The sequence below is a fragment of the Canis aureus genome, chromosome 2, assembly GCF_053574225.1.
Source record: "Canis aureus isolate CA01 chromosome 2, VMU_Caureus_v.1.0, whole genome shotgun sequence".
In the NCBI taxonomy this organism is placed as follows: domain Eukaryota; kingdom Metazoa; phylum Chordata; class Mammalia; order Carnivora; family Canidae; genus Canis; species Canis aureus.
Window position 1 is genome coordinate 27,190,329 of NC_135612.1, and position 26,124 is coordinate 27,216,452.

At 44.2% G+C, this 26,124-nt stretch overlaps 1 protein-coding gene across 3 annotated transcripts in view; it reads left to right on the plus strand.

Annotated features, from left to right (window-relative positions):
- The window catches only part of SERINC5 (serine incorporator 5), a 106,877-nt gene that overhangs the window by 48,953 nt on the left and 31,800 nt on the right, over positions 1-26,124 (plus strand). For 2 of the 3 annotated variants that reach the window (XM_077866832.1, XM_077866841.1), the window contains 3 exons: positions 1,518-1,685; positions 24,573-24,751; positions 25,275-25,357. In XM_077866832.1, the coding sequence (XP_077722958.1) occupies positions 1,518-1,685; positions 24,573-24,751; positions 25,275-25,357 (430 nt within the window). Of the gene's footprint in view, positions 1-1,517; positions 1,686-2,058; positions 2,204-24,572; positions 24,752-25,274; positions 25,358-26,124 lie in introns of those variants that run through there. The other variant, XM_077866851.1, reaches the window with a different exon arrangement.

The following is a 26,124-nucleotide window of genomic DNA, read 5'->3' on the forward strand; positions in this document are numbered from 1 at the left end:
CTTTTTTTAAATATTTTATTTATTCATGAGAGACAGAGAGAGAGAGAGAGAGAGAGGCAGAGACACAGGTAGAGGGAGAAGCAGGCTCCATGCAGGGAGCCCGAGGTGGGACCCCAGGATCATGCCCTGGGCTGAAGGTGGCGTTAAACCGCTGCGCCACCTGGGCTGCCCAACTCTGTTCTTTTTAAAGATTGACTGACTGATTGATTGATTGATTTGAGACAGAGAGAGAGGGTAGAGAGGCAGGGGGAGAGAGAATCTCATGTGGACACTGAACTAAGTGTGGAGCCTGATCTGGGGCTGGATCTCATGACTGGGAGACCATGACCTGAGTCAAAACCAAGAGGCTTAACCCACTGAGCCACCGAGGCGCCCCTTGAGCCTGAACTTTTAATATTGCCCTATGCTTTCCTGAAGATTGAGTTGTTTTGGGGGCAGTGAAAATACTCTGTATGATATTATGGTGATGGATATATATCATATATATATTTGTTCAAACCCATTGAATATATGACACCGAGAGCGAACCCTTAGGTAACCTGTAGACTTTGGGTGATGATGATGTGCCATCATCGTCCTTAGTAAAAAACGTACCATTTTTGTGAGTGGTATTGCTAATGGGGAGACTATGCATGTGTGGCAGTAGGGGTATATGGCAAATCTCTTTGTCTTCCTCTCAATTTTATTGTAAACCTAAGTGTGGTCTAAAAAACATAGCCTTTACAAAGACAAAAAATTAGCACAGTCTCACCCTTGAAAACCTAATCCCTATTTTATATAATATTCCCAAATTATGTCTAGTTGCATTGACCAGTGAATCTCAGTCAAAGATGGGGGGGAAAAGATCTCATTTCCCCAAAGGAAAGGTGCGTGCGTTGCTACTGGTACAACAGGATCTCTCAGCATCTCGGTGCCCAGGCCTGCTCATGAGCCTAAAAGCTTACCCTTAGGGGCACGAAGCTCTGGTACACAATGCCTGGGTAAGAGGCACCTATTTCTTCGGAGCTTCACGTTACACACTCGCATTCCTGCCTGCAAAGGGAGATGCATACCAGCACACCTCACCCTCCCCATCCAGCACGTCCCTAGGTGTTTATACAGTTCATTCTCTGCCTCATGGATTTTTGGCAAGGCCCTTTCTTGGGCCTAGCTTGTTTTCTCACATTCTTCCCACCTCACTTCATCCTTTTTCTGGTTCTTGGCTGCTTCTACTCCCTAGCTGATCTCAGAAAACTTTGATCTCAGAGTAATGATTACAGTCCTGCGGGCGAGCCTTACACAGAAACGGTTGGGCATCTCCCCAGCCACATGCCTGCCTTTTACTGAAGACAATGTCAGAGCAATTCTGGTGAACACTCTGTGCACCCCCGCCACCGTTCCTGCATGTTCTGTGGGCAGGTGGCTCGGAAAACCACAGCCCGGAGCCGGGGGGGGGGGGGGGGGGGCCCTGCAGAGGTCTGGCGTTCATGGGTCTGTAAACGAGGGGCTCTAACAGGATGTTTGTGCTCCTTCCCTAGCTGGCCTGCTGCTGTGGTTCCGCTGGCTGCTCCCTCTGCTGCGGCTGCTGCCCCAAGATCCGACAGTCCCGGAGCACCCGCTTCATGTACGCGCTCTACTTCATCCTCGTCGTTCTTATCTGCTGCGTCATGATGTCAAAGACCGTGGCTAATGAGATGAAAGAGCGTGTAAGTCTGCCTCTTTCCAGCTCTTCCCATTTCCCACGGTTGATGGGGAGGTGGTGTGGGAAACCTTCAGTTAAGGGGATGGAGCCCAGCTGCCCTGGTGTGGTTTGGGGTATCCTTGTTTTCTCTGAACCTTCCTGAAGCCTCCTTGGTGCTTTGCTGCCAAGCAGGGGAGCCATTTAAGGTCTGGAACTTTAGTACAGATACAGTCCAGTGCTTTTGGTGTACTGTGTGTTTTGTCATAGCCTTGTTTTTAGCTGTTCCTCCTTGGATGTACAGTCTTGCCTTGTAGACTTCTGGACTTCCCCCTGTTGTGGCTGCCACGGTCTCAAGTAGCAGTTGTTATAAACTCAGTTTGGTGACATGTCATTTGTAGGTTGGGTGTCTCCAAGGGTGAGAGATGGATTTCTAGCCACGTCTTAGGCAGCGCCTACAGAGATGGGCCTGGTTATGTGATGGTGATGAACACACCTAGGACCTTATCCTGGACTTTCCCCATAGAAGGCCTTTTCATCAGCCAGGTGATGGGGGACATTTGGGGTTTTTTGAGGGAGCCCCCCAAAAAACATTTCCCCTCCTAGGTTCTAAACAAATTGAACAAAAAAGACTATGGAGTCAGCAGATAGATGCCAGCCGTCCTCTTTACGCTTCATAAAGCTGATGTGAGACAGTGTGGCTTGGATCTGCAGAGAAATGGGCTTCCCACTATCAGACCCCAAAACGAGTTAGACTTTTCCCCTGGGAGACCCCACTCAAGCACCAGTCTCACTGGGCTGGGCCAGACTTCCCCTATAGAGGTAGGCAGTTTACCAGGAAGAGCAGCAGGCATGTTACAGCTCTTGTCCAAGGAAAGAGGGACAGGAAAGTCTAGCTGTCCAAACCCAGTTTTCCTGGGGCCCAGCAGAATGAGGATGGGAAGGAGGCCAGGAGCAGAGCTCTAATGGAGCCCCTCCACAGTGGAGGTGGCATCAGTAGGAACAGTTTCCGAGCAAGTGTCTGTTCTTCCAACCTTACGCTGATTCTACAGACTCTCTTAAGTACACTCTCAAGTGCTTCAAAACAACCAGTTCCTTAAAAGCACTTGATATATTCTTATCTGTTAGGCCCTTTGAAGTCTCCTGTTCGGTAATGCTTTTATAATTGTGGATGTATGGTCTGGAATATAGTGGGGCTACTGTCAAAGCTTTTAAAATTGTGATTCTTGGGCAGTCTGGGTGGCTGTGTGGTTTAACGCTACCTTCAGCCCAGGGCGTAATCCTTGAGACCTGGGATCGAGTCCCACGTCGGGCTCCCTGCATGGAGCCTGCTTCTCCCTCTGCCTGTGCCTCTGCCCCTCTCTCTCTCTCTCTCTCTGTGTGTGTGTCTCTCATGAATAAATTAATAAAATTTAAAATAAAATAAAATAAAATAAAATTGTGATTCTCCTCTGACTGCTTTAAACATTGGCTCTTTCCTCAGTAAGACACTGCCGTGGGAGCTCCGGGGCAATCAAACTTGTGAAAGATGGAGCTTACCATGCAGAAGACAGGGTGCAAAGTCTTCTGAGGTATAAAACAAGGTAGAAATTACTAAGTGCCAAATGAGCGGATGCATGAAGTGCTTTGGAAATTTGGAGGCAGGGAGACCCAGAGCTAAGGCTGCCACACCAGGCTTCACTCCATGGTGGTGGTAATTAGCACCAGTTCTCTTCATTATACCATGGTTTGATCTTGTATGTTTGTAGCAGGAAGTTTGAGAGGAGGAATACTGAGAGGACATTTAATCTCCCATTTAGTATCTTGGTTTTTCAGGTAACCTCATGTTCTCTTTCTAAATGCAGCAAGCATTGGTTTGAGTATCCACCGTGGTTGTGGCCGGAACTCTGAGCATGTATCAGATGTCTCTGGTGCAATTCCAGCCCATAAGAGGTTTTCAGGGTAGGTAGAATTAAGCCTAGATCCAAGAAACAAAACCCAAGACTACAAATATGTAGTGGCTAACCCATCAGAAACATTGTTACTCAGGGGAGGGTTCATTTGGGAGCCCTAGGTAAACCTTTTAGGATATGACTTTAATAGTAGTAATTCCAACATTCAGTTGCCATCCAGATAACCTGCCCCTTGAAACAGTCCTTGACAAGTTCAGCCAGTGTCTGTGATTTCTAAGTCTTCATAGAACATTTAAGAAACAGAAGATGTTGAGTGGTATCACTAAGGGTCACTTCATGGAAGTGACTTGTGTAATGACGATGACTATTTTAATTGCTAATATTTATTGGGTGAAACCATGTGCCAGGTTTTATTCTGAGCATCTTACCTGAATCCTCTCAGTTCATCACTGCTGCACTCAGCCGAGCAGTAGGTGCTGTCATTATTCCTGCCTTACAGATGAGGAGGCTGAGGCACTGAAGCATTGAAGCACCTTGAGCGGTCTCCAGCTCTAAGTGGTCCAGTTGGGATTTGCACCCAGGCTGACTGTGTTCTTAGTGCCTGGGCTGTGTACTGCGTAGGTCGACAGGAGGGAAAAAAAAACAAGGACCAGGCGCGTGTAGAAGGACAGAGATGAGATATATGTAGGTAAAAAGACTTTGCAGGAATTCTGGTGCTAACGCTAGGCATTTGGCTGTGGTCTGATGGCAAGTTGGAAGCCATGCCATTATCAATTCTTGAGCAAGAGTGTGTCCTTATAGAAACAGGTGTTTAGGGAGGTGAGCCCAGGAGTGGTGTGTGTGTACAGTGTGATTTGAGGTCTGAGCAGGGGGTGGGGGATTGAGCAGGGAGGGGAGAGGGGCAACTCTGACTCCTCACATTGGCTCTTGTAAGTGTTTCTATGCCTGTCTTTTGAATGTACGCATTTAAAAATGGTTTGGCTGGACTTTCTGCATAAAGAATGAGGTCCCTGTGGGCGAAACCAATCCTTTTCCATTTTTAAGGCCTCATAGGGTGCAGGCCAGCTGGTCACAAAGTCATCTTGTTTGCAGCCTATAGAATGGAGGCTGACCTCACCCTCAGGCGATGCTCGAGGGTGGTGTTGAAAGATCCCCTTGTGGGGACACACTCTGGGCTTCTGCTGCAGTCCTCGCCCCCACTTTGTTGGACGTGGAAATGTCTGAGGCTGTGATGGGAAGAGGAGAAAGTGGGTGTGCTGGTAACTGCTCCGATGGGAGCATCTAATTGCCTCCCACCCAGCATTCTCACATTTGTATTCAGAGGACGGGGCTCCGTCCAGTGCCACATGGGTCTTTGGTGCGTGGGTTAAGAACACAAGGGCAGCCCTTTTTTTCAGTTACTTTCAGTTTTTGCCTTGTTTTCAAAACGTGGCCTATGTTTAAATGTGAGCAGGAGGAAACTGCAGGGATCTGCAGAACCAAACTTCATCCCGCCTCCTTTCTCTAGGGAAACTCCTTATTCCCATGAGAACTTTGGCTCAGAGAAAACTGTGCCAGTGCTGGTGGTGTGGGGTGGGATGCCTGTCTGCTCCTGGAGCACAGTTCCCATCCTGAAATGTAGGAGCCATTTTATGGCAGGTCATTCATGTCATTAAGCTTGTAATTCATGCAGGTGTAGTCTTTTTTTTTTTTTTTTTCTTTTTTAAGATTTATTTATGTACTTGAGAGAGAGAGAGAAAAAAAAAAGTCCCCAGGAGAATTCCCTTCACTGCTGAGTGTGATGGGGGCTTGATCTCATGACCCCAAGATCATGACCTGAGCCAAAGTCAAGAGTTGGAGGCTGATGAACCACATAGGCACCCTAAGCAGGTATAGTTTTGATGTGGTTTTGGAATGTTGGTGAGATCCGGAGCCGACGGCCAAGAAAGAATTCTTCAGACCTCTTTGGTGCAAAAAGGTGGTTTTATTAAAGCCCAGGAACAGAAGCCCTGGGTAGGAAGAGCTGCTACAGCAAGATTGTGGAGAGTAGCTGATTACATACTTGGGAAGTGGGGGAGGTAAGGACCAAAGGAGGTGACCAAAAGGACTTTCATATGGTAAAGAAGACTCTCAGGATGCTGGAGCCATGGCTATTGTCAAGGTTATTTTTCCTTCTAGTAAGGCATTTAAAAAAAATTTAAAAATAAAAATAAAAATAAAAAACACATTAAAAAAAGATTTTATTTATTCATGAGATAGAGAGGCAGAGACACAGGCAGAGGGAGAAGCAGGCTCTATACAGGGAGCCTGATGCGAAACTTGATCCAGGGACCGGGGATCAGACTGGAGCCAAAAGCAGACGCTCAACCACTGAGCCATCCAGGTGTCCCTGGTAAGTCTTTTTTTTTTTTTTTTAAAGGATTTTATTTATTTGAGAGAGAATAAGAGAGAGAGAGAGAGGGAGCTTGAGTGTACAAACTGGGGGAGGGGCAGAGGGAGAAGCAGGATCAGCAGACTCCTTGCTGAGCAGGGAGCCCAACCTGGGGCTCTGTCCTAGGACCTTGGGATCATGACCTGAGCTGAAGACAGACACCCAACGGACCGAGCCACCCAGGCGCCCTCTGGGAGGCCTTAAGACCGTTGGAGTTTCTGCAGGAATGCTGTATCCCGCCTGCCTCAAGTATTTGTCAATGGGCTGCAGGTTATAAGGAATTTTTATTTATTTACATTCCCTTCTACCTTTGTTTCCCACATCAGTGTAGAAGGCAGGGTGATGTTAGGGCTCCAGGAAATGGAGTCTACCAGCTTCTGAAGGTTAGGCTTTTGGTTAAGAATGCTTTTTGCCTTGTAAATCACTAAGACATTGTAAACTGCTAGAGACTCAGGTCCTGCCAGACTTTGATCTGTATCACTTACCTGTTTGTTTGCCTTCCTCTTAGCTTTAGGGCAGCCGGAGCCCCGGAGCCCAAGGAATGCCACACGTAGCCCACCTGGGGAGGGGCGCGGGGGTGGGGGGTGGTGGTGTCAGCTTGTGCTTTGTCCTCGACTTACCTTCTGCTCCCTCATCAGTCTTGAGATATCTGATGCCTAGGGGACTAAACATTCATTTCAGAAGATAGGATGGCCAGAAAAACTCCCCAAACCCCAGAGTGAGCTCAGGGTGCCAGGCCACCGTAGGAAGAGCCTAAACTGTCCCTGACCTGAAACGTCTTGGATCCATTTACTTCCCTCCCATCCCACACTGTTCCCGGCTGCTCTGATTCATTGAGGTGGGTGGTAGGTTAGTGCCTGTCCTGGCTAAATCTTTGCATTTTATTTTCCTCAGAACCCAGACACATGCTCCACGTCGTGGAAGACTGGTTTTTGTATTGTTACATGTTTTAAATTTAAATTTTGAAGAATTATTTCTTGTATTGAGAGGAGTGGCTATAAAGGTCTTTGTTTTTGACCACAGCCTTTTTTTTTTTTGTTCCTTCATTTGTCTTATTTATTTAATGAATTTTTAATGTTTTAATTAATTTAATTAATTTAATTGATTAAAGTAAACTCTATACCCAACACGGGGCTCAAACTCAGGACCCCAAGATCAGGAGTCGCGTGTCTTCCGGCTGAGTCAAACAGGCGTGTCCCTTCATTTGCTCTAGAAGACATTTGTTTCTTCTTACCTGGTCTCTTTGGCAAATATGTTTTACTTTATACAGTATTTTCTCCTCCTGGATTTAGGTCTGTTTTCCTGTGGGTAAGTGAGAATGCAGGAACTGCGGTCCTGGGATTGGCTGTTCTTGTCCTGGATGCAGAGAGCTTGGTGGTTATTTTCAGCCCCTGCTGGTAATGCTGCAGGCAGAGCAGGCTTTAAAGGAATCGTGAACAAGGTCTGTAAGATGTGGACATGAGCAGGACTCGGCTGCAGTGCTTGCAGTGTGTTAAACGCAGTTCTTAAATTCCTTCTCTCCCAGGACTTGCTCAGCCAGCCTAACGTTAGAATCCCGGCCCCAGCGGCAGCCAGTGCCGCACCCAGAGGTTGCAGGGGAAGCCCAGGACGTGTGCATTGTCCTACAGGCTCTTGTTGGGCCACTGGTTTTTATTATTATTAAAGTTTAAACTTGGCGCCTCTAGGAGGGGCGAGCATGCTGTAGCTCCTCATGAGTCCCATCGCAGGATGTTTACCGACACCGTGTCTCACACATTTACCTTTACTTCTTGCCCCCTGAAGAAAGGCATTTGGACTTGCCACTCCTGAAATAGCTTAAACTCTCTGAGTTCACAAATTTCTGACAAAACTATACATTTGAAAATGGACACCAGGCTTCTCTCACCCCACCTGTTACAGTGAGCAATAGGGAGGTTGCTGAGTGGCATGTGCTAGAGTCTGTGCAAATCTATGCATGTAGTCCCAGGATCCAAGAAGCCCTTCTCTACTAGTCTACCCCTTGCTCACTGGAATCAGGCATTTTTATCCAAGTAACTATTTAGAAATTGTCTTGATCGCTTTGCTCCACTCCACTCAGTTTCAGAACTAATGTGGGGTGGAGGTAGGACATTGAACCAGGTCTCGCCTTCTCCAAGTAACATTCATCACCCCACCTCTACCCCCACTTTTATTTATGTATTTTTAAAAGATTTATGAGAGAGAGAGAGAGAGAGAGAGAGAGGTGGGGAGGGCCAGAGGGAAAGCAAGAGAGAGTTTTTAGTAGACTCCCTGCTGAACTCCAGCCAAGTGGTGGTAGTGGTGGTGGTGGTGGGGTCATGTCCTGAGCTGAAATCGAGAGTTGGGACACTCAAGTGACTGAGCCACCCAGGTGCCCCCCCGCTTCACTTTTAAAATTGTAAGTATGTACCGTAATCACAATTTCTACATTTCTTGTGAAGTCCAAAATTCACCAGGGGACAGGAAAGGAGACCAGTATTAAGGCTGCTGACTGTGGATTTCGACCCTTTGAACAAAGGTACAAGATAGGCTTAAAGAATTTTTCTCTATCTATTTGGAAAATCTAGCCTCTCACAACACATTCCCTAGAGGTGTGATATATAAATTTTTGGATATGTATTTCTCAATAATTTTCACTGTTCATTATTGTCTTCATCAGGAGGAGAAAGGAGGAGTTGTGGTAGTGGGAAATTCATGTGTATTACCAGCATCAGTACAAGATTATGTGGACATAGATGAAAGGGAAATAGTTGACTTGTAGCCAGTCTGGTGCCAAGGCCACACCCAAATCTTGTAGTATCCCCAGCACCCGGAACAAAGTGATCATCTCCGCCTTGCCTGAGCCTGAACCGCTGCCTCCTGCCCTTCTCATTCGCTTCCCTTCTCCTTTCTCCTGGGCAGCTCATTCGCTTCCAGCTTTGCTTATTTCCATAGGTCCATCTGCTCGTCAGGGCATGCTTTTCTCTGGACACTGCTCCGTCCGTACCCTGGTGATGCCTTTCCTCTCTTTTTTCTAGATTCGGTGCTGACCACATACTTTCCCCAGACACATCATAAAAGTATTGATTCCACTGTGCATCCCAGTCGGTTCTGATTTACCTCCACCAGGCTCCTTGATGTCACATTCCAGTTGTGTTCTTTGGATTTGAATTGTTCCTGAATGTCCCCAGCTTTACACGTTCCCTTCCCTTTGACTTCTTTCTCCAGATAAGCAAATCCCATGGGTGACTGCTTGCTACATGTATTTTTCCCAGATGATACCCTGTTTCCAAATTCTGGGGTCACTGCAGTGTATAGAGATGAACACAGGACCTACTTTCCTTAGCAACACCTTAAGATTTCAAAAGGCTCTTCATAAGTACACTGTTCAGTCAGTTTGTTGACATTTAACACTTTGGTGGTTCCTAGTGTTGACAGCTTCGATCCAGCAAGTTTGAGGCTCTGAAGCTTGGTGGATGGGCTACCTTACTTTTGTAGTAATACGAGGAACGGGAAGGCATCAGAGTCTGTTATTTGTGGGAAAGCCCTCCCTGTGCTAGTCACAGGGGATTAAAGAAAAGAAGTAAAACAAAGTTTCTAGTTATAGGATCTAGTTAAACAGGTAAGAAATGGGGCAGCCCCGATGGGCGCAACCCTGCAGCCCGGGGTGTGATCCTCCGAGACCCGGGATCGAGTCCCACATCGGGCTCCCTGCAAGGAGCTTGCTTCTGCCTCTCTCTCTCTCTCTCTCTCTGTCTCTATGAATAAATAAGTAAAATCTTTAAAAAAAAATAAACAGATACGAAATGGAAAAAAGATGCAGTTTACATTTATGATGTGTTCTGCCCTTTGAGGAGACAGCAAATACCTTATGGTGTGAAGGACTTTGCACTATTTTTTGCCTTATTTCCAAAAGAAATAATGATCTCTTTTAGAGAGTATGATTTAAATAGAAGGTTAGAAGGGTTTTTGGAATTTTTTTTCCCAAAGATTTTATTTTTTAAAGATTTCATTTATTTATTAGTGTGTGTGCATGGGAGAGAGCAAGCCTGGGGGCAGGCAGCGAGGGAGATGCAGAGGGAGACAAGCAGACTCTGTGCTGAGCTCAGAGCCCGATGTGGGGCTAGATCCCACAAACCTGAGATCCAGTTAACCAGTTAAGCCACCCAGGCGCTCTCCAGTATGGTATTGTTCAGTGATCTCTGTGTCCAGTGTGGGGCTCAAACCTACAACTCCAAGATCAAGGTCAAGTGGCCCAAGCCAGCTAGATGCCCGAAAGGTTAGAAGTTTTAATAGTGGGAGTACCTTAAGTCAGAATCCTAACTAAACTTAGCCTCATTTGACAGGTGAGAGGGTGGGGCCCTGGGAAGTGGCTCGCCCAAGGCTGGGACCCCAAGAAGCGCTGAGATTAGAACCCCAGGAGTGCTGGCCTCCTGGCTGCCTGGCCAGTGCCTTTCCTGCCTGCACCACTGGCTTTGGTGTCCCTTGGATATTTAAAGAAGTGTAACAGGGAAGTTCAGCCTTAGCAAACTTATCCTTCCTCCTGAATGCTAATCTTTCTTCTGGAGCCAGTGGTGAAAGGAGAAGTATTCGTTCTGGAAACAGCACCATCTCGGCCTGTAGCAGCTTTCTTAGTTTGTCTTCCCCACCTGCTGCTTCCCTGTGGTAAGGACCAGGAGCTGGGCTTGAGGGATGACTTTTGGTCTGAAGTAGAAAATAGGAACATCCACATATCTAGTCTTTGATGGCTTTGCATATAAAATAGAAACTGCCTTCAAGTTGTGTTTGGTGTAATTATATTTTAAAAGTAAACAAGTGTCAGCAATGAAGAAGATATTCCACCTTGATCCACAACATGGAGTAGTTTGTCCCAGCGCAGAATGGCAGGCCTTCACGCTGAAGCTGGAAAGTCCGGCTCTTGTTTTGATTTTGATGTTTACCAGTTGAATGTTAAGAAAACTGTGTATCTGAAACCTGGTGTCAGGTGTTCTTATGGAGCATTGAAGCTCTGTAGAGCGGAACTCCCCATTCTTAGCTGGCATTTTGCGTTTTTGTGTTAGAACAAGTGTCAGATTAGCAAAAATAAATAAGTAAATAAAATAAAGTAAGTAAATAGATAAATACATAAAATTGCTGACCTGACTAGTTCTTTGATTCTGGAGTATTTGTTGTATCCAGCAGGGCTACATGTTGTATCCGTGTTTTCCAGAAGTTCTCTTTCTAAACTGTTGTGTTTGTATGTGTCCAATGTATCAGTGAGTATGTTTCTGAGGTTAAAGGTGGGTTTGGGCCATCGAATCTTAAGTCCTTTATAGGACTGTGGGGAGTTGGCGGTGAGGTTCCACTTCATAGTGCTCTGGGTCCCCTCCCTTCCAAGTGGGAGTGACTTTGGGGGAATATGTTTTCACACAGTTTTATCTTTAGTCTAAATTCCATCCAGACCTAACACCGTGTGGGAGAAAACAGAGAGTCCCTGCAACCCTCCCGGCCCTCGCTCTTCCCTTTGCTCAGGCCTCCCCCTTCTGCACACAAGTGAATTCCAGGGGAAAATGATGGTGGGAAATAGTTCTGTGCTACAAGCAGCGATTTGAACTAATGGATACCCTGCTGAGAGTCTTTTTTTTGAATCTGAACCAAGGGCAGAGAAGTTTGATCCTTGTCCAGTAATAATGAGCTTGCCGGGAGCCAGAGAACAAGAAACAATAGTTATTGTCTTTGGACGGGAGGATCCATTACCCTAGAAACTTTTGGGGAGCATCAGGTGTTAAAGAGGATCTCTGTTTCAGGATGGATCTGGCTGTGGGAAGGGGAGAGTGATAGATTGTGAGAACTGAAGTTTCTCTAATCCCTTTTTCTGTCACCTTGCAAAAGCATCTCTTCATCCACTGTCTGCCGACAAGACCCTGGAGCTCTCTGCAGATAAATAGAACAGACAAGAGCTTCCAGTTGGAAATGAACAGCTCTGTCATTATAAAAATGGGCCCAAGGGAGCAGACAAATACCACAACACCAAACTCAGGAGTTGGTAGCCTCAAAACGCCGGGAGCAGGAAACATAAATATTGTGAATAGTTGGGTCTCTCGATGCTCTTCAGCATTTAAAGGGGTGATTGTCTGACTTGATTAAACTGTAACTTGAGTTTGTGCTTTAAAAAGTCTTTAATGTCAAATGATTCCTTCCTTCCTCCTGTCTTTCCTTCTTTGTTGTGGGAGAGCCAAGCACTGTGCGAGACACAGGGGACATAAGTGTGAGCAGAACAGTTGTCCTTACAGAACCAGACCCCAGGTGGGGGGAAAGAGAGAGGGGTTTGGTAATCATATGCGGAAGGAGCCCCTTGATGTTAGGCTGCGTGTATGTATGGTCGGGGGCAGGTTTGAAAGCTAAGTACATGCACTCCATTAGTGACTTGGAGACAGTGCTGTCAGCTTAGCCATCATTTCTGTTGACCTTCGGGGTCACGTTAGGGCTGAGGAATGTTTTCCCTGTGTCCTTGTCTGGAGACAGGGTGGCTGAGGTGAGGTAGGAGGATTGAAAGGGAATGGAGTGTGTGGCCCTCTAATACAGTCTTGAGCTTAATCACTAGGGGGTCAGGCATTTTGGGGGTGTGGTTTTTAAATTTCAGTGAGACTGTTTCAACAGTCTTAAAAATAAGTCTCAAATTATCTTTTGAAATGCCAGCTTTCATCAGAGTGGGTTTTATTTTTGGTTGCACAGGGTGTGTTTGCATAACAGATGTGAGGACTTTTTTCTGTTAGAGCTATTGAGGGCTTCTGGCCTGCAGAAAGGAGCACTGTGACTCCCAGGCATGTCCTCCTCCATGTCCTCCACCCTGCAGAGAAATTAAAATGCTTAATTTGCTGCTCTAAAAATGACATATGGGAGATGTACAATTGGATTCATGTAAAGCACAAGTTCCATTTTGGGACAGCAGTGCCTTAGAGGAGGGCAAAGAGCCTCCATGGAAGTGAGAAGGCAGGACAGAGTTCTGGGACACTCAGAAGGCACTGCAAATGGACCTCTCTGCTTCTCCTTTGGCTTTTGGTCTGGAGAGGAAGTCCTCACCATTTGTCATTTGCCTTTGAGATGTTAATTTATATTCAGCAGTTGTACACAATTCCCCAGCTGTCCTTCCTGGTAGTCTAGGCTGGTGAACTTTTCCTGTAGAGAGCCAGCTAGAAAACATTCTCTGGTCTGGGGGCTGGGTGGTGTCTAGCAACTACTCCAGCCCTGCCATTGTAGGGAAAAAGCAACCAAAACAATGTGCCAACAGATGGATGTAGCCGTGTTCCAATAAAACTTTATTTTCATGAATTGAAGCTTGCTGGGTTTGACCCACAGGCTGTGAGTGTTTAATTCTTGTGTTAGATCTCCAGTGGCCCTATACATATCATATGCAGCTAATCTCTCCTCCCCCTGGGGGAGAACTTCAGTGGCTTCAACATTGCATTGAGGGCACCAGAGTCCTTGCTTACGTTGTAGATCATGGGGATGTGTCAACCACATGCTAGGTCGATGAGATAAGAATAGTGTAGCAATAAATTTAGTGTGACACATTTAACACTGTATCTGTCTTATTCTGCATGGCCTTTTGAAATGAATGGTAAATTATTCACAAATAAAAATAATTTGTATTCTTTTTATGTAGCCAAACCCAAGCATCTTGGGGATCAGGAAAAAGTGTGGATGGAGAAAGTGAGTGTGAGGATACTTAGGTTCCCCTGCTGCTAAGGACTCCCCATTCCTTCCCATTCCAAGTCCAATAGATGGTAAAATGGGAAAGATACTGGGCCAGAAACCTAAATGTCTTCCCTGTCCCGGTCCTCAGCACAAGGACTGGGGACTAGGGCCTCCCAGGAACTTGAAGTTATACGTGTGGTAGAGTCTAGTCTTCTGGGGGATATTAGATTCTCATGTCCCACCTGAGGCAAAAATCACAAAGAGTCAAAATTAACCATGAAAATGCTTGGAATATCCACAAAGTAGAGCACACATGGTTCTGTGTATAAAGCATCTCACTGGAACGTTAGCTTCTTGTCAGCTTGGATTTTTTTAAGATCATTTTATTCACTGCTTGTATCTCCATATTCTAGAACAATACTTGGACATAGTGGATGTGAATGAGTGAGTGAATGACTAACTCTGTACCATAATGTATATTTAACCATATAATGTAACGTATAGTATGGAAAAAAGATTTCACATGCAAACTCTAGTTTTACTGGGTTTAAAAAGTTATAGAAGACAGTCATGCACACAGTTGAATTTGTGTATAATACAGCATCACCATATTCCAAGTCTATTCACAAAGCAGATTTGGGACTCACTTAGGCCATAAACATGTCTTCCATCTGGTAAGTGATCTGAATAGAAAGTTTTGCCTATTGAGATGTTTAGTCCTCTTGTTATAGAAACCTCAGCACCTCTGTGTTCACAAATGCTTCTTCACTGGCCTTGTTTCTCTCTGGGCAGTACAGAGTCCTCCATCAGACCCTGTGTTCGGTGGGAGGGGTGGGGGGGATAGTAAGCCAGCTAAAACAAAGTGTAGCCCTCCGTAGTGAGGCTCCCCAGTGTCTCTGGGGCTAGATGTAGATTTTTTTCTTGGACTCAGAGGGTCCCATTCCCACCCTACACCCCTTACAGTGCTTGTGGGCAAAGAACCTCAAGAAAGAGCATTGAGATGCTGACCCTGAGGGGGCCAGTGGAGGATTTCCTGGCTCCGATGCATGTGTTTGGTAGCTCTCCTGACACTTTTCCTTCCTTTCTTCTACTCTCCCTATTACTCCAACCCTGGAATTCTCAAAAATCGTCCTTGGGGAGAGTTTGGCAATATTATTATTAAAATGTAAAACATTCTAACTTTATGATCCAAAATTACCTCCTTGGTATCTGTCCTTGATGTTTTACATGTGTACACAGAGAGATGCACAATAGGGAAAATATCCATTATGCATTATTTATGAAATAATTATGAAAAATCAGAAACAACCTAAATGTCTACCATTTGGGTAGCAGAAGCTAAATTATGGCTGGTACGGACATGAAACAGTCTGCAAGACACAGTGAGTGTAGAGCGGTGCAGCAAAATGTCTAGAAGGGTATGCACGCAGCTGTGACTATGGGAAGCAGTCAAGTTAAAGTTGGGTAATAATGGTCAAGAGGATTGTATTTTCTCTATATCTTATATTTATTTAGTTATTTTGAGAGAGAGAGTGTGCACATGCTTGAGCGTGTGGAGGGTGGGGCAGCAGAAGGAGAAGGAATCTGGAACAGGCTCACGCCCAGCGTGGAGCCCAACGTGGGACTCGATCTCACAATCCTGACACCGTGACCTGAGCTGAAATCAAGATTGGCTGCTTAACTGACTGAGCCACCCAGGCGCCCCTTGTATTTTCTCTATCTTTATGGTAGTTTACATTTTCCTTGGCAACAAGAATATGATTATGTATTGCTGCGTAATCACAAATCTGTAAAATTTAGAAACAATCCTCATACTCCTGCGTTTGCCATTAAGTTTTTTGAAAACATGGGCAAAGGACCCACTAGGTTCACTTCCCTGGCCAGCTCCTCAGCCATCTGCATTCTGGCTTCTGCTTCCACTGGCTTTAGAGAATATTCTGATTCAGCGTCCCAGATGACTGTCGGCTGCCAAACTCAGGGTGACTGACTGCTCAGCCCTCACCACATTGGCACTGTTTGACACTGCTGACCACGCTCTGCTTCTTGAAAGCCTCTCCTTCCAATTCTCTTCAGCTCTGCACCCTTTCAGTTTCTTTCTTGAGTGTTTTCCTTCTTCCCGGCCCCTGAATATGTGTACTCCCCAGGGTTCTGGGCTGTGTCCACCTGCAGCCCCCTCCGCTCCTTCACCCATTCCTCTCCAGGGGAATTTACTTACTGCCTTCGAATGCCTCCTTTGCCATTCCTGCTGGTCTACTAAACCTTTATCTCTAGTCAGCTGTCTTCTGGAGTACCACACCCTTGCTTAGACACCTGCTCACACTTGCCCTTGATACAGGCACCTCCAGTGCAATTTGTTTTTAAGTGAAGTGTTGCCCCACCACTTTGAAACTGCTCTTTTTTCTGATTCCTGTTCCCCGCTGGTCTGCCATTGGATCAGCTATCAAGCTAGAAACCTGGGTTCCTATACCTGTGTTCCTCTGCCTTAATTCATAGGCTTACGCCAAATCACCATGTAGGACCTACCCATTCCATGGCCCCTGTTCCCCAAATGCTATTGTCTCATTGAAGAGTGTTGTAAGTTTTCACTGGGATTAAATTTTTTCTTATTCAAGACTGGTTACTGGTATGGTTTAGTTGGTACATCCCACAATGTAACATCATTGCAAAATGATGTTACACCTAATTCTCTTACAGAGATTGACATTAGTTTGATATTAGTTGATCTTTGTTCCCCTCCCCCCGCTTTTAAAAGAGTTTATTTATTCATGAGAGACACACAGAGAGAGGGAGAAGCAGGCTCCAGGCGGGGAGCCCGATGCGGGACTCGATCCCAGGACTCCAGGATCACGCCCTGGGCCGAAGGCAGACACTCAACCACTGAGCCACCTGGGTGCCCGCTTTGTTCCCGTCCTTTGGAAGATCTGTTCATTCCATCATAATTAGTCCTCTGGAAGTTGTCTTGTTTGGGTTGAAATCTTTGTGTTTACAGTTTGATCACAGTTTTTTTTTTTTTTTTTTTTGTCTAATCAAATTTGTGTATGTTCGATCCTGATGAAATGCTTGTGGTGAAGGAGCTGTGAGCACTAAGGCTAGTCTCTGTCTCATGCTTCTGATATTTTGCAGAGTTACCCTTTGGGGTCATTGAGTTCCTGATTTCAGAGATGGCAGGATCAGATAAAGCTAGACTGTGTAAGTTTAGTTCCTCTTGTGGCTTTTTAATAATGACAAATGTAGATTTGCCTCTTAAAAATATTTAGAGATTCACACAAAAGAGAAGCGGGTTGTTGGCCCTGACTTTAATTTGCCTCCCTCATCCCCCAAAGGCCCTCAAAGATAACCACCGGTCAAGGAACAAGCCTAGAGGTGGTCCTCCCAGCCTAGAGGTGGTCCTCCCAGCCTAGAGGGGGCCCTCCCAGCCTAGAGGGGGCCCTCCCAGCCTAGAGGGGTCTTCCCAGCCTAGAGGGAGTCTTCCCAGCCTAGAGGGGGTCCCTGGGAGGATGGAAGCTGATTGCAGCATTCCCTGTTTCACAGCGCCTATCCGTTGGTCGGTAGCAGACAACATCACTGGTATGGACCTGGAATTATTCCACAGAGAAAAACAAATACACTCAGAAGTATGAAGGTTAGTGGAATACCAGAAAGAGGAGAGGCAGACAGAAAGAGGCTCTGGTTCTGATATTCATTTTCAAATAAGGGATATTAAATAGAACTTGCAGATCCAGTTCTTCTGGTTCTCATGCTGTTAACTCACGCCAGCCTGCCCAAAGCTTTCATGGCACCTTGGATTCAGACAGCGTTCTGATATAATGGAAGAATCCTTAGCTTTGCTAATATACCATTTTCTCATCTCTTCCAAACAACACTTTCATACTGGAGGGACCCCACTCTCATCTTTCTCCTCTCCGTTTCTGTAAGAACCCTTCCAAAGTCTGTACTCCCAGGAAAAATTATGTGGATTTTCTTCTAATTTCCATCTCTTTGAGCTTAGTACTTACTTAGTGCTTGTGTTGATGTCTTTGAAAATATCTTCCCTGATTTGGGAGTTCAGGTATCTTTTGAGTGTCTTTCTTTGAAAGACAGATGAATAAATGCTGTGTTTTGGAGCTCAGTTCTTATGTAAATATGCCAGGGATGGAGGCACCTTGTTGGAAGTTACCTTGTGTCTTGCTCTATGAGTCCTTGGCAAAATGAATAGAGCACCTATGGGATTCTAAGATGCTTATTTCCCCATTTTTAAATCAGAATGCAGGAACCCATAGTCGTTCCTGTAATGTGCAGATTCCCTCCCGCAAAAGTTCTTTTTGTAAAATAGTACCTTAGAATTTAGGGAAATTCACTGTGGGGTTTTGTTTTGTTTTGTTAAGCAGGCTTCATGCTCGTTTCGGTACAGGGCTTGAACTCTGAGATTGCGAATCACATGCCCTATGGACTGAGCCAGCCTGGCACCCCTGGAAGTTTACTTAATGGCTATCACGGATTAGGGACTATGGCAAGCACTTTACAAGGATTGACTGAATTAATTCTTGGGACATTGTGGTAAGGTGGATGGCAATATTATTTTTTGTACAGATCGGGAAATTGAGGCTCAGAGAGAGTGTGGACTTGGCTCAAGCGAGTAGTGCAGTTAGGGTTGGAAGTCCACTGAGTCCTTGTTTATTCTTACTGATAATGTTATGGCTTTGAGTCGGGCTGCCTTGAAGGTTGAAAAGAAACCTCTTGCACGGGTCCCTAAAGAACCAACATAGGCGTACTGTCCTTGGATGCCCAGAACCAGCCTTAAAAGAGGCAACACTCTGAGCAGGCCTGTCGCCTTCACCCCACAGTGTGGAGTCTGTGTAATGTGTGTTTTTTTTTCCTAAAACTGGGATGGAGCTTGGGGCAGCAAATATTTAACCAGAGCAAATTTCCCTTGGTAAATTCTGTTGGTTTTTTCAATATAGAGGCTCTTTGCCTAAAAATACTCACCACTTACTGAGGACTAAATGACTAAGTCACCCACAGAGCATAAGGCAGGTCTTAGTACATGGAACACTGGGGGTTGTTTGGCTACTTCTATTTTGGATGAAATAGTCAATGCCACATACTCATTCGATGAGCCTAAGAACCTCTGGGAGTAAACATGGGAGGGTTTTTTTTCGGGGGGCGGGGGTTGTGATAGAATGGGAGTTTAGGTCCTTCTGGCATTGGCATTCTCCTTGAGATGGAGCTGAATAGGTTGTGGGGAGGGGGTGGGGGGAGAAGAGACTGCTGGTAAAAGATGGGCTGGTGGAGATGAAAGGAGTACTGACATGCATGTATTAAACTGAGGGGAGGGGGATGTCAGGAATTAGTTTCACTGACTGAGTAGATGAGAGAAAGGAAGGAAGAAAAGAGTTCAATGAATATATTTATTTAAATTTATTTATTATTTATTTATTTATTTATTTATTTATTTATTTATTTATTTATTTATTTATTTATTTATGAGAGGCAGAGACACAGGCAAAGGGCGAAGCAGACTCCCCACCCAGGAGGACCTTAGGACCACCAGGGGTGGAAGGCAGACACTTAACCAATTGAACCACCCAGGGGTCCCGCTTTTACAGGTTTAAAGCAATATTACCTATTTGTTACAATACTAAGTAATATGGATATAGCTTTTGTTTCTTACTAGAGGCTCTGCAACATTCACTTTGTGTAGGATCTCCCATTATGTTGATATTTGAATAATTTATTATTTATTTTTTTAAAGATTTATTTATGTATTAGAGTGCATGGGCAGGCAGGGGGAGGGGCAGAAGGAGAGGGAGACAAGCAGACTCCCTGCTGAGTGGGGAGCCTGAGATCATGACCTAAGCTGAAACCAAGAGTCAGATGCTTAACTAACTGAGCGTCCCAGGCACCTCTATCATTTATTTGTGAAAAAAAATTTTTAATCGAATTTTAATTTTAATTCCAGTTAGTTAAGATACAGCATTACATTAGTTTCAGGAATACAATATAGTGACTCAACAGTTCCAGACATCACCCAGCACTCATTTCATGACAGGTGCACTCTTTAACCCCATCACCTGTTTAACCCAACGTTCACCCCTCTCCCTGCTGGTAGCCATCATTTTGTTCTTATAGTTAAGAGTCTGTTTCTCAGTTGATCTCTCTCCATTTTTCCCCTTTGCTTATTTGTTTTGTTTTTTAAAATTCACATATGGGTGAAGTCCTATGGTATTTGTCTTTCTCTGACTGAGTTATTTCACTTAGCATTACACTCTGTAGCTCCCTCCATGTTCTTGCAAATGGCAGGATTTCTTTCTTTTTTACGGAAAAATAATATTCCATTATATGTATATGTATGTGTATGTATATACCTATGTGTGTGTATACACATATATAGCATATCTATGTTTATATGTATTTACACCACCTCTTCTTTATCCATTCATCTATTGATGGACACTTGGGCTGCCTCCGTAATTTGGCTGTAGTAAACAATGCTGCAATAAACATAGAGGTGCATGTATCCCTTTGAATTAGTGTTTTTGTATTCTTTGGGTAAACACCCAGTAGTGTGATTACTAGATCATAGGGTAGCTCTTATTTTTAACTTTATGAGGAACCTGCATACTGTTTTCCAGAGTGGCTGCTTGAATTCCCACCGTCAGTGTACAAAGGTTCCCCTTTCTCCACATCCTCACCAACGTGTTGTTTCTTGTGTTGTTGATTTTAGCCATTCTGAGAGGTGTGAGGTGATATCTCATTATAGCTTCCATATGGTCCTATGACCTCCACCCACAGAATTTCTGGCCTCCTTGCCATTGCTTTACATTCTTCATCCATTACGACTATTAAACCAGTGGCCTTTCAACTTACCCTCCTACCTGAAACTGGTCACCTTTCCAGTATGTCCTCTACTTTGTAGCTTAAAATGTTGTTTTCTCACCTATAGGGTGGGGACCAGACTTCATAGCATAAAGTACATCTGGCCCTTCCCAAAGAGACCCTGACTTTTTTTGAGTTTTATCTTGTGCCAGATAATGCTTTTTTTTAAGCATAAGTATGTCTCATGCAATATTTTGTGTATCTCCCAAATATTGTACAGGGTGTTGTTAGAAGGTAGAAGAGGAACAGTAAAGTATCCCCCAAACTAAGAAAGCAATTCTGAGAGTAGAAAATGAAGCAGGTGACTCCATACAATTTACAGTTTTATTCAAGGTACCTTACTGACTGTGGGGATGAGGCAGGAATGGGAGGGCACATCTGGCAGAGGATGATCCACAGCAGCTGCACAGTTATTCTCTGCAGAGTCCAGGCTTTAGTCCAGATTTTACAGAATGAGGGGACACACAGAAGGGCACTGTAGTGAGATCAGAAAGTTTGCATACACCTAATTGACAGCTAACCTTTAATTAGATCTTGTGGCACCACTTGTGCCTCAGGAAGACGAAAAACCATGTTGTATTTAACAGATTCATGGGAGGCCAAAACAAGCCTCCCCACCCCTCCCCCCATCCTAGGCTTGGCAGACATTTATAAAGTATGTATATTAATCTCCAAGGGATCCCAAGACAAATCACCCAGTGAACACAAACTAAATGGAGGGCCAGAGATGGAGTCATTACTGTCAGCACCCCTGCAGACATACTAAACAATTAGTCATTATTAACTCAAAATTTAAATTTAACTACATAGTTTGTAGTTTATCTGGCAGTCTTACATGTCTGCTACTTTGTTTTGTAGCCTGTTAAAAAATACAGTAGTGTCTCTGTGTATTTACATCTTGATGGGATCTAAAAAAATTTGCAATTCTAAAAACTTCCTGACTACAAAATATTTGACATTTCTTTATGAAATCTTTAGTATCTATCTGTTCACAGACAAGGAGCTGTACTAATTGGGTCACAACAACAATGCGTTTTTGCCTGAGGCACTAACTTGAATGTTTCCATGTTGTTTTGGAAAAACATATTTCCGATTCTGGTGTAGTAATGACTGTGGACCTTTTCTGAGTGGTAGGAATCCTCATTCAGGAAAATGAACTCCAGTTAAATTTCGTCTTCTTTTTGCTTATGGAAATCTGAATAGCCTCAGTTACTATTGTTTCTTTAAGATCTTTTCTGGAGATAAAACTAAATTGCCATGCTTCAATTTTACTTCCAGCTTTGTGTCATTTTTTTTCTTTCTACAATGTTTTTTGTCTTGTGAGTAACAGTTACAGTGTAATTTTTCAACTTCTGTTTTGTTCTGAATAATGTTCAACTTTAGTGTTGATAAGAAGCAAGTTTTTTTTTTTTTCTTTTAAGATTATTTATTTATTTATTCATGAGAGACAGAGGCAGAGACACACAGGCAGAGGGAGAAGCAGGCTCCATGCAGGGAGCCTGATGTGGGACTCGATCCTAGGTTTCCAGGATCATGCCCTGGGCAGAAGGCAGGTGCCAAACCGCTGAGCCACCCAGGGATCCCCAGGTTTTTTTTTTAAACCACTGACTAAATATTATAGGTTTTACATTGAAACCTTCTATTCCAGTTTAACTAGAATAAATGATTGTCAACCTTTATCAGAAGATTAAGACTCTTAAAGAATGCCAGTGAATAAAAAGAAAGCCAAATTAATATCCAATTCACAGAGAAAAATATAGATAGCCATACATTTAATAGATGTGAACCTGACTCATAATGAGGAAGATGGACATTGAAATAGGATAGTGTTTTTTATTGTTGGGAAGGAAAATTTTCCTCTACCCTTCAAGAATCTTCTGGCTGGTCTAAAAATTAAATTGACAGGAGACAGATTAATCGGGAAAAGTCAAACTTGATTTCTTGCTTTCATGGAATCCAATACATGATCTCATAAGCATGAGATCCTGAAGATAGGCAAAATAAGGTATAAATGTCATCCTGAACTAAGGAGAACTGGGCAGGGGCCTGAGACTTCAATAAGAAGGAAAACAATTCCCAGGAAGATGAAGAGGAGTATGTGTTTGGTAAACAAATGTTTACTGGGCCACTGTTGAAACCTCTCTCTGGGACAGAGAGAGGAATTTTCAAACCGTTTACTCAGTTCTTCTTGTCTACCACACTGAGTTCATAGTATGCTGGACTTCTCTGTGGCGGTAGCTTTTTTCCTGGAGCTGGTCCTCTATTAAATTCATTCTGGCCCCCTCTCCCCGCCTTTCCCCCCTCATCTAAATTTTGTTGAGGCAATTAACAGGGAAGGTCAAAGTTTTTTTGAGTCTTCTGGAACTCAGTTTTCAGTTCAAAATAATTCACATGCCAAAGTGGCATATCTTGGGGCCATTTGTTCTGAACTTTTACGTTAACTTTAAGTGAGATGCTTAGGCTGGGAATGTGAGCAGTCCCAGATATTACTGATGAGGTATAAATTGTTGCAGTCTTTGAAAGCGTGGTTTGACTTTACCTCTTGAAACTTTAAATTTTTTTTTTAATTTTTTAATTTATTTATGATAGGCACACAGTGAGGGAGAGAGAGGCAGAGACACAGGCAGAGGGAGAAGCAGGCTCCATGCACCGGGAGCCCGACGTGGGATCCGATCCCGGGTCTCCAGGATCGCGCCCTGGGCCAAAGGCAGGCGCTAAACCGCTGCGCCACCCAGGGATCCCCTACCTCTTGAAACTTTAAAATTTGATTCCATTTTTAAGTCAGGAGTCTATTCTATATATTTAATGACATGTTTACAATGAGGCATGCATAACAGAGTTTACTGAGTCAGTGTTTATAATAGCAAAAACAAATAACAGGAAACAAAAAATCAATTCTGGTCTACTAAAAAATATAAATAATGGTTAAAAAGTGGGCCAGGATTTTATGTATGATTAATAGGGAAAGATCTCCACAGCTTATTGTTAATTGGGAAAGCACATATTGTAGAACAGTACATATAATCTTTTCTTTAATAAAGTTGGTTTTATACATACTATATATGTGATGCCATACCAGTGTATGTATGTATGTAAGTTGGTATGTTGTGGATAAGTATGGGATGGGGACATACACATGTAAATTAATAAAACTACCCACCAAATTCTTATTTATTTATTTATTTTAAAGATTTATTGGGGGATCCCTGGGTGGCCCAGCGGTTTGGCGTCTGCCTTTGGCCCAGGGTGCGATCCTGGAGTCCTGGGGTCAAGTCCCACGTCGGGCTCCCGGCATGGAGCCTGCTTCTCTCTCTACCTGCGTCTCTGTCTCTCTCTCTCTCTCTCTCTCTCTCTGTCTATCATGAATAAATAAATAAAATCTTTTAAAAAATAAAGATTTATTTATTTATTCATGAGAATCAGAGAGACAGAGAAAAAGGGGGAGTGGCAGAGACACAGGCAGAGGCAGAAGCAGGCTCCTTGCAGCCCGATATAGGACTCAATCTTGGATCCCAGGATCATGTCCTGAGCTAAAGACAGATGCTCAACCGCTGAGCCACCCAGGCATCCCTACCCACCAAATTCTTAACTTTCAAGGGAGAGGATTTGATATTTTGGGGTGGGAGTGAAGGAAATCTTTCACCTTTTATTCTATATATGCATTTCAGGAAAAATATATCCATGTATTACAAGTACAATTTTTTAAAATTCTGATGCTAGATTGCAGAATTCATTTAGGATAAGTAAAGGTGACCTGGGAGGTTACAGCATTGTATCTTTAAAAAATGGTTTAGAGAAAATTAAGAAAAAGTCTTTGGAAGAAGGACTTTTATCTCAGTCTGTTTCTCTTTGCACAAGGTGCATTTTCACCTTGGATTTTGACCTGTAGGCCGAAGGAACACTTCATGACAGCCCTTCTTTACCCGGCTTTATGTTTCTTTTTTAGAAGTTTATTTATTTATTTTTAAAGTAATCTCTACACCCAACCTGGGGCTTGAACCCACAGCGCCTAAATAAAAAATCACAAGCTCTTCTGACTGAGCCAACCAGGCTCCCCTCTCTTGATCCAGTTTTAACAGATGACTTTTTTTCTCTCTTTGCTCAGATTCCTTTTTACGAGGATATTTGTAAAGGCATTAAAGCTGGTGACACGTGTGAGAAGCTGGTGGGATATTCTGCTGTGTATAGAGTCTGTTTCGGAATGGCCTGTTTCTTCTTCATCTTCTGCCTCCTGACCTTGAATATCAGCAGCAGCAAAGGTTGTAGAGCCCATATTCACAACGGGTAGGTCTTGGGTTTTCGGGGGTGAGGGGGTGGGGGGTAATTGGCTGTTTCCTGGTGTGTAGAACACCGTTCCTCAACCTCCTGGACCCATCCAACCGTCCAACTGTCCAACTGCTCTTCCCCTAGTTGAGATTGTTGATGCCGATTTTAGGGGAGGTGGGACCTGTCACCCTCAGTGGCCTAAGAACCAGAATCTAAGTGTTTGTGACACTTAGTACCACAGTGAGAGCTGCAGCGGAGATGAGAGTTTTTATTTCTTGTACTGAGACCTGTCCCTACATCATCTCTACCTCGGCAACCAAGTGGTGTTTTGCACAGAGGCCACGCTGAGTTGGTCTAATTATGGGAAAAGGCAGTCTCCAGTCACTTAATTACTTCCCCTCGATTTGGAAGGAACAGTACCCAGGGCAGAAACATGGACTGCCTGCCGTGCTTACCTTCTAAGAGGTCTTTTGTCCTGCCATGAATATCATTTAAATACATTTCCTCTCTCTCTCTCTCTCTTTTTTTTTCTTTTTTCTAGCTTTTGGTTCTTTAAACTTCTGCTGCTGGGGGCCATGTGCTCAGGAGCTTTCTTCATTCCAGACCAGGAGACCTTTCTGAATGGTACAAATTGGGTATTTGGGGTACCTATTTATTTTGTTCTTACCCATTTTGGAAAATCGTTCCAAACTGTAGTCCAGGATGCCTTTGATATTTTGAATTAGTGGTTTTCTTGTATGTGTGTGTTTTTAAATTGCCACCTTACCTGCCCCATCCACGTCATCCACCCTCTCCTCTCCCTCTCGCAGCCCCCCCCACCCCCCAAGTCCTTCTCCCTCTCTCTCTGGCTGGGTGTTACTCTGCAGCCTAGAGAGCTCAAATGATAATTTTCAGGTTATTGACCTGCAGGGAAAATGGGGCACTTAAAATTTGTTTGAAAACCACTTTAGCATGTCAGCATGACACCATCAGCCACATTTGAATAGGCCCATAGAGGCCTTGTTCTGTCTGACTGAGCACTGCCCAGGAAGCCTGCCTCTGCCCGGCACCCGGCTCCTTAGTGACTTCAAATCTCCTGCAGCTATAGCAGGATGGGAGAGGCTTCCTCTAGCCTTATTTCTAAACTTACCTTACATGAAACTGTATAGCATTGAATTGTTTCTTACAGAATTTACCAAAATTGATTTAATTTGAAGCCTTGACTTATACCTGAAACAGGGGCCTTTCTTCATAGAACCTGGGAGGAAGAAAAAAGCCTAAATTTCAGTGGTTCAAAACCTTGTTTAACCCAAACGAATTCATTTTTCTAATTGACATTCACACTGTGCTGGTCCATAAGGAACAGCCCACAGTCCTTCAAATGGTGACTAGAGGGAAGCCTGGGTGGCTCA